This window comes from Limulus polyphemus, unplaced genomic scaffold, assembly GCF_000517525.1.
Source record: "Limulus polyphemus unplaced genomic scaffold, Limulus_polyphemus-2.1.2 Scaffold1441, whole genome shotgun sequence".
Taxonomy (NCBI): domain Eukaryota; kingdom Metazoa; phylum Arthropoda; class Merostomata; order Xiphosura; family Limulidae; genus Limulus; species Limulus polyphemus.
In genome coordinates, this window is record NW_013667051.1 from 274,656 (window position 1) to 287,639 (window position 12,984).

The 12,984-nt window shown below is 34.2% G+C and overlaps 1 protein-coding gene across 1 annotated transcript in view; it reads left to right on the plus strand.

The window, feature by feature from the left end:
- Positions 1-9,772, plus strand: part of LOC106463584 (beta,beta-carotene 9',10'-oxygenase-like) — a 20,249-nt gene extending 10,477 nt beyond the window's left edge. The window contains exons 3-11 of the mRNA XM_022391115.1: positions 376-500; positions 1,923-2,064; positions 3,316-3,478; positions 3,666-3,874; positions 4,399-4,641; positions 5,531-5,639; positions 6,145-6,245; positions 8,186-8,300; positions 8,672-9,772. Of these exons, the coding sequence (XP_022246823.1) occupies positions 376-500; positions 1,923-2,064; positions 3,316-3,478; positions 3,666-3,874; positions 4,399-4,641; positions 5,531-5,639; positions 6,145-6,245; positions 8,186-8,300; positions 8,672-8,832 (1,368 nt within the window). The 3' untranslated portion in view covers positions 8,833-9,772. The remainder of the gene's footprint in view (positions 1-375; positions 501-1,922; positions 2,065-3,315; positions 3,479-3,665; positions 3,875-4,398; positions 4,642-5,530; positions 5,640-6,144; positions 6,246-8,185; positions 8,301-8,671) is intronic.
- Positions 9,773-12,984: the final 3,212 nt, after the last annotated feature.

The following is a 12,984-nucleotide window of genomic DNA, read 5'->3' on the forward strand; positions in this document are numbered from 1 at the left end:
CTTATACACCGAAAAATACGGTACACAGTTTCTTTTCCAATGGAAGACAGTATTGGATGTATGACAAAAAGAAATCTAGACTACTTGATGTCATGTCTGTGAGAACTGTCATTGAAACTAAAATGACAATCATATTTGTATGTATGATAAATCCTTTACAGGAACAATTTAAATAATACAACAGGCGCTCTTTGTTTTTGGCATACTTATTTGAATATCAGATGTGTCCGTCTTTCTTCAGTCCGCTACCTATTAATTTAGCGGCAAGCTTGAGGGCTTTATAACGCTTAAATTAGGGGTTCGATCCCTACATAGGGTACAGAATGCTCAAGAGGTTTACTGTTAAAGAGATTATAATATAACGTTTCTCTACAGGTTACATTCAAGTCTAGGTTTCTCGAGACCGAGGCTTATGAGAAGATGTGTACCGTTAAAAGACCCGTGTTTACAGAGTTCGGAACTAGGTCATATCCCGATCCGTGCAAAAGCATGTTTTCCAGGTAAAAATTGAAATTTATAATTTTGTTACTACTATTCTGAAATTTAAATTTGAAGCTAAGAAATATATCATCAGTCGCTGGAAAACTAAGAAACTTGGTTTAAATTGTATTCGAGTTGTCATGACATTGCCTGCCACCTGTCGGAAAGTTGAATTATTGAAAATGGGTTTGCATCAATTTTTTTGTTTCTTTTTCACTTTGATTACAAGTACATGTTAACTACATTAATAAATAATGTTTGAGCTTCAATTTTCAATTGTTAAAATAGAGTTCCAAGTTTTTCCAGTTGTCTTCTCACATAGACAGAGCTATGAAATTGTAGTAGGGGGTTGAGGACTAAATTCTGAACATTTTAGGTGTACTTAAGATCAAGTATACATTTAATAACTATAAACTCGTATAACTATCTAATTCTTCAAAATTACACTTACGGTTTATTTGAATCCAAAACATTAGGGATGGCTAAATGCAGATAACCCTTTGTGTACGTTTGCGCAAACATTTTGAAACCAACAAACAAAGAATCTCCATAAGGTTCTGATGATAGTTATTTAAAATACAATATGTAAGTATAATTATTTATTTATAGTTTTCGGATTAAACATACGGTTTCCATGCAAGCTATTAATATTTCGGATAAATGGTACCCGTGTAAGTACAAAATAAAATGAGAAAAAGGTTAAAACTTTTTGTGACTTTTTTTTTCTTGTTAAAACAGATCGATATTGTTAACGTAAATAAAATATCGACATATCCTCCAGAATGTAACTTTATTAGTTCAATATTTCGCTATTACAGCTTCGTCAGGAACCATCGATTTCCTACCAGTTCACTAATCTGGAGATATAGGCATGGGTACCCGCAGAAAGGGGCAATAGGGGGCATTTGCCCCCTTACATTTCACAAAAAATTACACGTACAATGATGTAAACTTGACATCGTAGTTAAACTCAATTTGTATTACGTTAAGCACACATAACACATATTCTTTTAGTCTGTTGACTTACACTGTAAGATCTGATCTCCTACTTACGTGTTTCACCCCTTGTAAATATTTCTGTGGACACCCATGAATATAGGTCGTTGTTTTATTTACATTTATAGGAAATGTCTCGTAATAAACACCAGTTTGCGTTAAACAAAGTTAAGAATAATAAAATCAATTTTGTTCTCAAAACTAATAATTTGTAATGCAGAATTGAAAAGACAGAGTGCTTAAGAGGCAGCAACGAACCAAGCTGTTAAAAAAGAGGGATATCAACAATATATCATGATATTTTCGTTACTGGAGCCTCCAAATCTCGGCATTAATCCTTTTCGATTTTCGTTGCGAAAAGGAGCTTGATTTGTAACTAAATTCGTGTTAATTATAAGTAACGCAGGCTGATAGTGTGTTGTGATTTTCGGAAAAATTTTGAGCAGGTTTTGGTCCAAATTGATCCCCGGAGATATGACGGATAACGTTATTGGAAACGTCTTCACGATGTCTGATGAGCTGTACTGTGTGACGGAAACCTGTTATCTATGGAGAGTGGACCCAGAAACTCTCAAAACCATGGATAAGGTTCGTAAATTTAGAATGCACGTTTGTAAATTCAGCAACGTCAAGTGTTATATGTATGAACTAAAGATAACAGTATTTTTGTTTCGTTGCAGTTATTCAAAAATAAAATTTCAGAAGCTTTTCTATTAGAAATATTTTACAAACGGGAAACTACTTGACATGTTTTTGTGTTGTTATTTTTTGGAGGAAGTTTATGTCTCTATACTGAGGCCTTTTTTATCCATAGAAGGTTTTAAAATGCCCAAAACACTACCTAAACTAAAGGAAGCTTTATATTGTTTTTAGGAGTGAACGAAACATTATGTCAGTTTGTTTTAGAGTAAAGCCACTATGAGCTAGGTGCTGTGTCCTCCACGGGGAATCGAACCCTCGGATTGTAGCATTGTAAGGCTGAAGACTTACCGCTGTCCCACCGGTGAACCATTAAGTGAGAATGGGAAAAACGTATGAAGGATTAAAGCAGAGAGGAAAATGGATAGAGCTTGCAGAAATAAGTAAAATGTTTTACGAACCAGTTACAGATACCTTTTCTTTTTTTTCAAGGTCTTTGATTGGCCTTACACTGGAAATGTTATTTATTTAATTACATCACGTTAACCTATCGGAAAAAAATCGTGTAAAAAAAATCAATTACAAATCCGGGGATCCCTCTGTTAATATGTATTTCATGGAATTATAATAAATTCGTAATTGGAAGCAGAAGCTTATAAGTAAAACATTACTGTCGTATCGCAAGGTACTTATATAGTAGTTTACAGTAGCGAAAAAAAGGCAGCGGTTCTTTATGAAATGTTGCTGCCAACTTCAGTAAAAAGTCGTGAAGTTCGTCTTACACTAAAGATCGATATGTGGAGGTGTTAAAGTTGGTCCTGCAGTTTTGAGTATTATTATTATTATTCCTCTCAGTTACAAAAAAAAAAGGACACGTTTTCTCTATATTTGTACAAGATCCAATTCACTGAAAAAAGTGGATATTTTGGGAAACAATGGAAATGTGGATATGAAGAATACCAAAGAAAATGAACCTTTTCCCCTTTTTCTTTTTTTAGTTTTACTGTAGACGTTCTAAAGCCCTCGTAGAAAGAAAACGTGTTTGAGAAGAAAATATGAAAAACAAGTGTAGTTGTAAATTTTCGTTCCGCTACGTGTTGATCAGGTTAAGCAGTATTATTTATACTTTATGCTTCTATGTGTTGTAATATTACAAAAGATATTACAAGATTCTGTAGTTGCAAGTTTTATTTGATATAGGTTAACTTGGAGAAACTCATCTCGATCAACCTGGCCAGTGCTCACCCACACGTGGATCCTGATGGCACGAGCTACAACTTAGCTTGTAGTTTTCATAAAGGCCTGAAATACCATATTGTAAAAATCCCTCCGCAACTGCCTCTGAAAGAAGAAGAAAATAATGGTACGTATTTACCATTAACCCATTATTCAGAAACTAGATTTTGGTTTGTTTGTTGTTGTTTTTGCGGAAGCTTAAAGCTGATAATGAGTTTATGTTATAATGGCAAGAGTGATAGTACTTTAGTTGTTTTATTTCTCACTCATTTTTATTACAAATACATTTTGTTTTACTTTACTTACGTATCCAGGACCAAGGGCTTTTCTGAAGGCTTCCATCATCACCACCATCTCTTCCAGTTGGACTACGTGTTTCAGTTATTATCATAGTTTCGTTATATCGGAGAATTTCGTTGTATTCCTTGAACAACCCCAACTGTTGAACACTTTGAAACTTGCTACTTCTGTCGTCAAAGGACTAGCCTTAATCGAGTGCATGGATTGGGTACCTAAAGAAAAGGTTAAGAGGAGCATATAATTTTAAAACAAACAATATATCGAATGAAGAATTAAACATGTTACGAACTTAAGGTGTAAATTATCTTGATCTTATTTACTCGTTATGATTAATGAAGTAAAACAATTCAGTTTTTATTCATTTTAGATTGTAACTGAACTACATTAATTCAGATTCTTCCAAAATACGAAATTTTTGTACATGTTGTTTTAACACTCAGAATAAATTTATTGTTTTTTTTTTACTTTTTCTTTTGAAATTTCAGGTTTAAAATATTTTGTTTAAGATTTTTACTTGTGTGTAAGTGGAAATTTAGAACGTTATGTATGTAAGTTGAAAGGTTTAAAATATTTTGTTTAAGATTTTTATTTGTGTGTAAGTGGAAATTTAGAACGTTATGTATGTAAGTGGAAATATAGAACGTTATGTTTGTAAGTGGAAATTTAGAACTTTATGTATGTAAGTGGAAATATAGAACGTTATGTTTGTAAGTGGAGTTATAGACTGTCTGGACTTACTTATTATAGACGAGATTTTACGTCATCGAGAAATCAACTGGGAAAGTTTTGAAAACTGTTTACAAATCTGAAGCTTTTTTCGTTTTCCACCACGTTAATGCCTATGAGGAGAATAACCAGATAGTAGTTGATTTAATAGGCTACGAAGATCCAAGTTTCCTGCAAAAGTATAAGTTAGAAAAACTTCGAGCTGGTCTTTTCGAAGAAATATGTCCACCACAGCTTCGTAGATTTGTGCTTCCTTTAGGCAAGGTTTGTTTGACACCGAATATATACGTTATTAATTTATGCAAAAATACTTTTGTCCTCAAAAACAAATACTTTGCTTTATAAAATATAATCTGTAAAGCAAAATAAAATGCCACTAAACGTATTTGACGCATCTATTGAAAATATAAAAGTAAGAATATAAATTATTACCTTCACAACTATGGAAATGGGTACTTCCCTTACCTCAATTTAATGGTTTATGTCATTAACTATTCCTGATGATACAAGTTATAAACCTAAATATATCGAGACTCCTGGAGTAGAACCCAAAAGAATCTATTAAGATAACAATAAAACGAAAGATTTATTTAACTTTGAATATATTATATTAATAATGAAAACAGCAATAAACAATCTGATTCATAAGCACATACTCAAGAGTTGGCTGAAAAGGCGAAAAACTACATTGAACTCTTTGGATTATTAGTTAAAACCATAGCAAATGGCAAACCAGTAATTTAATTTTGTGTTTGAAAGATATGATGACCCATTGTCGAATTTATCAGTTAACAAAACAAATTTAACCTATTGATGTTTTGTTCCTGCACTTTCTTGACAGTGGTAGTTTGAAATACGCAAGTAGTATGGGCGCCCGCAGGAAGGGGCAAGAGGGAGTCACTTGCTCCCCCCCCCCGGATTTAAAAAAACAAACTAGATACGTAAAATCACTCTTCTGTGTTATTGGAAAATCATAAGGTATTTGTATTTCAATCTCTTTTTTTTTTTCAAAATTGAGTTACTTGACCCCCCCCCCCTCTAACTTTTTTTTCTGCTGACGCCCTTGGAAAGTAGTAAGTTTGCCATTTTTCATTACTGCTTGATTTTACATTATGTACGACATATATCAATGTCTGGAGGACTGTTCTTATAGGATTTGAAAAAAGGTGAAAATCTGGTTACCCTTCCCAACACCAAAGCAAGAGCCGTGAAACAAGAAAATGGTGTAATTTGGTTGACGGATGAAAAACTGGCCAAACCAGGTATGAGACAGATTACGTGGCTTGCAACGCCACTTGAAGGCGCTACAACTCTGTCCATAACTTACCTGCATTTTTTTTAAATATCTTAATCAGACTATAAGTAACTTTAAAAGATACAAATGAGGTAAATTTTCTTACCACTGTAACGAAGAGAACGTTAAAGCATGTATTATGTAAAATAATGTCTGTATTCATTGTAGAATAATTGTCAACATTATATAAAGACGTTGTTCAGTCATTAGTTTTGTGAATTTCTCAATTTGAGAGTGAATGATAAATTGAACTGGACAAATATAGAATACATATAATACTTAAAATCAGTATTAAACAGTAAAGAGAATTATACTTTGGATTTTTTTTAAAAAGAGAAATGCCTAAAATATTATTATGTTTGAGCCTTTATAACATACAGTATTTCAATATTCTTTTAAGACTTGTGAACAATTATGGTATTTAATATCGAAATAAGGTCAAAGTGCATTAATATCATTCTTTTTTTCTCTAGGTTTTGAAATGCCCACAATAAACTATAAGATGCATAATGGGAGGAAATATCGTTACGTTTACGGGTCAGGAGCTTTCGAACAAGGTTACTTCAAAAACGCGGTAAAATATGTCTGTGTTGTATTTTGGACTTAGCTTTTATCCACAAAAAACGTAGACCAGGAATTGAGATATTATTACGTATACTAAAAATAAGTGACCACGACATATGACCTAGAGAAGTCTGTATTGATAACTAATATTCGAACGTATAGAAAACTCAACGTAGTATGACTAATGGAAACAGTTACCAGTTCTTGTATTTTTATGGCATTTAGAATTAGAAGAAATAACAAAACCTAAATCATTTAAGACTCTGAAATTTTTCTCTCATCGCCAGTATCATGAATTTCAACAACAAAGAAACGTGACACCCAACTTTATTATGCTTTTCTTCAGCCAGCAAAATATAATAACAGAAATAAGCGGCCACTTGAAAACTAATCAAAATGCCGACATTAAATATACCCAAAATAGGTTTTACTTGTTTTAAACCTTGAATATTTTTTTACATTCTGTGTCCGATAATAGTCGCTGTCTGTACATTAAATATGAGGTTGAAAATAATGATTCAAGTGATGGTTGTATGGTATAGCAATGTTATAACAATCTCAGTTTTAACAAGTTGTATTTGTGAATTTTGGAACTTTTTGTTTTTGGTCATTCTTACTTTGTAAGGTCAAGCGTGGTGAAGTGGCTAGCATGCTGGACTAAGGACGTGTTTGCATCCCATTACCAGAAACAAAACGAAAATGTGCTCTGTGCTTTGTGGGTGGGGGGCAAGAGGTGGCATTTGCCCTCACCTGGAAAATGAAAAACATAATTATTTCTTTATTCATTCAGTATATGCATATGAAATATTTATTCAATTCACAATTTCACACTACTTTGCCCCCTCCCCCTAGAAAACGTTCTGCGAATGCACATGAGTACAACGAACATATCCCTTTATTCGTTCAGACAAGAGTAGGCAAAGAGTTGGAGGGTGGGCGCTGTTGACTAGCCTCCTCCCCTCTAGGCTATCGGTTGAAATTTGGGGATTTCTAGTACAGATAACCCTTGAGTACCTTTGTGGAAATATTCAAAAAGCAAACAAACAATCCTTCTTTGTAATCAAAACAAACAAAATACTATTGAATAGTCTCAAGTGAATGTCATTCATTCCTCTCCTTGTAATGTAAAAAGTTCAGTTTCATTTATTTCGGAACTATTTATACTCCCATTTTTCTTTCTTTCTTTCGTTTTTTAATGTATAAAGAGAGGTATTCCCAAGAACTCCAGCTAAGTTATGAAAGATTGCTGCAACGAAGGCTATTGCACAAGCACTCCACTTTTTGGGGTTGTAACGCCCCTGAACACCGGTTTTGAGGAACTTCTTCCATCATTAAGACCCTGGACAAAGACAAATCCAAACAAGCCTAGAGATGGATTTCTTATAGTGATGGTCAGTAAGTTATGTGTATGGTGTTTGAATCCTTTACTCTTCACGTGTTCTTCAAATATGTGTGTATCTGTATGTACACTGTTATGTGTAAAGGACAACTCAAACACCAAATATATACTGACAACTGTTACAGTAAGCCCAGTCTTGTTTTTCCATTTGTTCGAGTCTTGCCTGGGATTTCTGATAAGGGGTGGTATTCTGCGAAATCGGTCTAGCTCGGTGAAAAGTCGCGAATTGAATGATAAACTGATTTCTTCATCGCCGAAATTCATTAATTTGGTGACAAAAGAAAATTTATATTATCTGAAAGATTTACTGAATAATTTGAAATAATATAATAGTAGCATTAATGCTCCATATAAGTTCACCATCATGGACTAAAGGAGAGATCAAATCATATACACTAATCCTAATCCGAGTTTATATTAGCATATATATTAAAGAGCGCTACGGACAATATATTTAAATATTGGTTAGATTTTTAATTCATCATAAGAAACAGAATAGAAAGAAGTAAGATGTGTGATAACTGAATGTGTGTTTTTTCTTATAACTTCAGGTTTGTAAATTTGACTTTGAGACCAATGAGCTGAAGCTATGGCGGGAAAGTGACAACGTATACGCAGGAGAATTGACGTTTGTAGCCAGTCCTGATGCTAAGGAAGAGGACGACGGTAAGATGCACGCACACTGTATGTCATTATAACAAATATCGTTGGTCGTTTATAAGGAAATATTACTGGTAATAATAACAAATAAGATGAAGTATATATAAATAAAAATTACAATAAATTACCCCCCCCTCCACCCTCGTAAATACGAAGCGAGCGAGTGTTTAAATACTTGACATTCACAATATATAAAAAAGTTACATTTTTTTAATTTTACAAGCACTAAATAGTATGGTGTTAATGTTGCTAGCTTCGGTATGTTTTTTGTTGTTTGTTTTTTTTTTTCAAATAACTTTATATACATATATATTCTAAGCCTAATTGGTGAACAATCACTTGCGAACTACTTATCTATTGTTGTTGTTTTCCTGTAGGTGTCTTGCTGTGCGTTGCAATTGATGTTAGGCCTAACCGGCCGAATATGATGATTGTACTTGATGCCAAAACCTTCACAGAGATTGGACGAGCTGAAATCGACCCAGAAATAACCATCCGAGCTGGTGTACACAGTCATTTCGTAAAGAGCAAGAACTAAAAACATTATTTTATTTCTTCAGAGTTCTCGTGCCTCACCTGGACTATTTGTACAGGGATTAAAGAAAACGATACAAAAATTCAAAACAATTAAATTACTACACCATGGAATAGATTTTATACTTTCATTAAAATCTAATGTTTAGCTAATTTACTTTGGTATCCTAATAATGTGTGATAGGCTAAATGCATATTCCATTTATTCACGAGAAACGTCATGAATATTTGAATACTTGTCATGGTTTCTTTTATAACTATAATTCAACGTTTAAGTGATTTAATTTATCTTCTGATTTTCAAATCAAAATAGAGTTTGGGCATACTCTAAATATAGTTGGCACGTATCTGAAGATTCTGTATGCACTTGTTACGATAGCAGATCTATTCCTAAAATTTCATTTAAAGTTTTGTATTGTACATATTCTTTTTTACAATTATCCTTTGTGTCAGTGCTTACGAAACTGTACTTCACTCATACAGTCTATGAGATGTAACATAAATGGTTTTGTTTCCGGATTACATCGTGCAAAACGAAGCAGAATTATGTATTTAAAACCGAACATCTTTTGCATCATGCCCAAAGTGCTTTAGAGCTCTTACGTCAGGGGTCACAATGTCACTGTCTATTACAACCAGGAATATAATTCAGTGTCCATCTTCTATGTAAGTACAATCTAATAATCTAAAACGATGATTCCACAACAGACATTTGTTCCGTGATATAATTTATGTACATATATCACACACACACACACACACACATATATATATGGAATCATGTTTGTGTTGTGTGTGTTAATTTAATATGTTTCATAGCAGTTTATTTTGAAAACTAAATTGAGGTATATACATATATTGTAGAATAATCCTTGAGATATGTTATATATTGCTATGTAATTGGTGCCTGAGCTTATACATTAAACAGTTGTATAAACTTTGTACCTTTACTTTTCTCTTTTTTTTTTGTAACTATACCATTGATTCTACTAACTTTATGACGTCACATTAAATAGTTTACTAACATATGTATGTAAGAGCTTTAATTGTTTTATCACCTAACAAATAAACTTTGAAAAACACATCATAAGGGTTACGTTCTTGCTTCTAAAATGAAACAATTGAGAAATTAAAGTTTATATTTGTTAATAATTATTCAAACAAATGAATTATATGTTACATTAACTTATTATTCCCGGCTATTTTAGTATGCTAATAGAGATATACGGCCTCAAATGAACTTAAATGACCAAGGTATAAAAAAAGTATAAATAAGCAGTATAATCTTATAAAAAAATAGACAGAGTTTTTATGGCCCACAAATATCATTTAAAGTATGGGTAGGAGCAAAAAAATCAATCGTTTATCCATCAGTAATTTCACTTTAAGTAATTTTTTATTACAATAATCGTGATTAAATGTGAATGGTGAACGTGGTAGTAAGACTGAAGAAAAAAAGCTTTATAAACGTGGAAGGTGTATAGTTATGTGTAGACTGGGAACATCTATCTACATTGATTTATTTTAATTCCTAACTAAAATAGCAATGGTACACAATTTTTATCTGCGGACTTACAACGCTAGAAACCGGGTTTCGATACCCGTGGTGGGCAGAGCACAGATAGCCCATTGTGTAGCTTTGTGCATAACTGCAAACAACACAATTTTTATTTTTTCACGTGAATAGACAGGTGGGGATGGGAGTGGGGGGCAGAAGTGGTTTGTAACATTATGAGTAGGACTTCTTAAGCAAGCTGAACTGCTCACTTTGAATAATATTTTATTCTCAAAAATTAAACATACCAGATTCGTGTAAGATTTCCTTAGTATTCAAAAGAAAAACTAAAAAGTCTCATTGTTTTACAGAACAACAGCTGCATACTAAAATGCATAAGCGAGATTACGGGGGCAAGGATAATCAGTTGCCCCCTCCCATATGCTAATACCATTACCAAAATAGTAACATAAACCCTTGACATGTTAAGAGAAACGCAATGAATTCAGCAAAGCAAAGTCAGAAAAATTTGTCGTTGAGATGAAAAACGCTCGTTCATGTAGTTTGCAAACGTATCTGGCCTACGCATGAAGGTGTCGACTCTGAACTTTACTTTTACACTGATCATAACGTCATATTGAGCCATTTCATCAGCCATTCTTTTCCTCCTCCGGACTCGAACTTCAGGAAATTGCACATCCTAGTGTGGTTCACAGAAGGATACGCTGGATTCATACAGCTCTTTGTGCTTTGGTCTTGTTCCTCAACAAGGTTCGCTCCTTGAAGAAGATCGATGCTGTCAGACTAGAGATAGATGCAGGATCTCTGATGTCAAAGATTTTCAAATGGAGCAAGGTTTTAGCAGATATAGGTTTAGCAAGGTTGTATCAGATATAGTTTTGAGCTGTGTCCAACAGACTGACATTTCCCAAAAGTAATCAAACTTTGTTCATCACACGCAAAGAACACATTACTTATATTTTTTTTCTTTTTTTTCTTTTTGCTAGGACCATCAATAAGTAGTTGACATTCGTTGTGGCCGGTCATTTGGGGATATTCTGTGATGAGTCTGCACCCCAATAAAAGCATCACTTCTCTTGCGGGATGCAATCAAGAAGTTGTACACCTTTTCCAAACGGCCAAGCAATCACTTGGCTGCCAAAGAGGCATTACATATATGCATTATGACTATATTCAGAGCATGGCCAAATTTGAGATCAGCTTTGAGATAAATTACAATCGGTAGTGGAATTCGTGTCAAAACTAAAATATCCCACTTCTTGAACTTTGGTGGTTATAGTTTGGAGTATTTCACCAACAATGTTTAAAATAAGCCTGTTTTGGGATTCAGTACTCAAGAAAGTAAGGGCTGAACCACGACCATCACGTGTATTCTTTGGACAGTTTGCCTTATTTTCCTTCACAACTTCCTCCAAGTACACATCAAGCACCCTGTAGCAAGTAGTTGGCAAGCAATGCCATGAGCTCAAGAAAATTGTGTGATTCAGGTAGCATCTCCAACATCATCAATCAAACATGCCAGCAGATCTCAATTTTCGATAACTTCATTCATGGGACAAGTTTCTTCTTGTCAAGATTGTGCGAACAGCAAAATGTTTACAGACATAACTAGCCACAGCAATGACAACATCAAAGTAAGCTTTATACTGCACGAGCTCTTCTTGGGCAGTTGCTTTCCATCCTTTCAGCATGAAAATTCTTTTCTTGTAAGGTGTGTGCTTATTCCTTGTATTCGCATTTCCGAACAGAATATATATGTGAAAGAACGAGCATTTGGTGAATTATATTTGTTTGTTCGATATTGTGGAAACTACTCAGAGCTAGCTATTCCTAATTTTGAAGTGAAGAGTGAACGAACCTAGTCAACACCACCCATTACTAAGTATTAGGATACTCTTATCACACCGAAAAGTGGGATTTGATCATTACTGTTATAAAGCACCCACGGCCCCAAAGTGTGGAGCGCGTTTTTTCTCTCTCTCTTTCTCATTTATGAATAAGCACAAACCATGGAAACTCAGTTCTACAATCTTCCAGGCTAGGCCACTTTCGGCCCTTAGTAAGTAGACCAACCATTCTTTCCTTAAAGAAGCTCCCGTTTTACCCAACGTGAAGTATCATGATTCCACAGTCTTGCATGCTAATCACTAGGCCACTTTCGGCCCTTAGTAAGTAGACCAACCATTCTTTCCTTAAAGAAGCTCCCGTTTTACCCAACGTGAAGTATCATGATTCCACAGTCTTGCATGCTAATCACTAGGCCACTTTCGGCCCTTCGTAAGTAGGACAACCATTCTTTCCTTAAAGAAGCTCCAGTCTTACTCAACGTGAAGTATCATGATCAATGAAACGAGCGATATACGGTCTCGAATGTGTGCTTCTGAAATCCCTGATCCAGGTCATCTTCCTTTGTTTGGCAAGGAGCATAGGGAAAAAATCTTCTGGGCATATCTATCAATTTCTTCCTGCCACAATAGCATGAGTCCGATGTAAGTTTTCTATTTGGATCAAATGCCGTAACGTCGTCAGCTATATCTTTAGCACTCTGTTGACCATCCAGCAGTATTTCTGGAATTTGATCCTAAAACTCTGAAACTTTTGTATTTGTGGAACTACTAAAACTGCCTGTACTGTCATTAC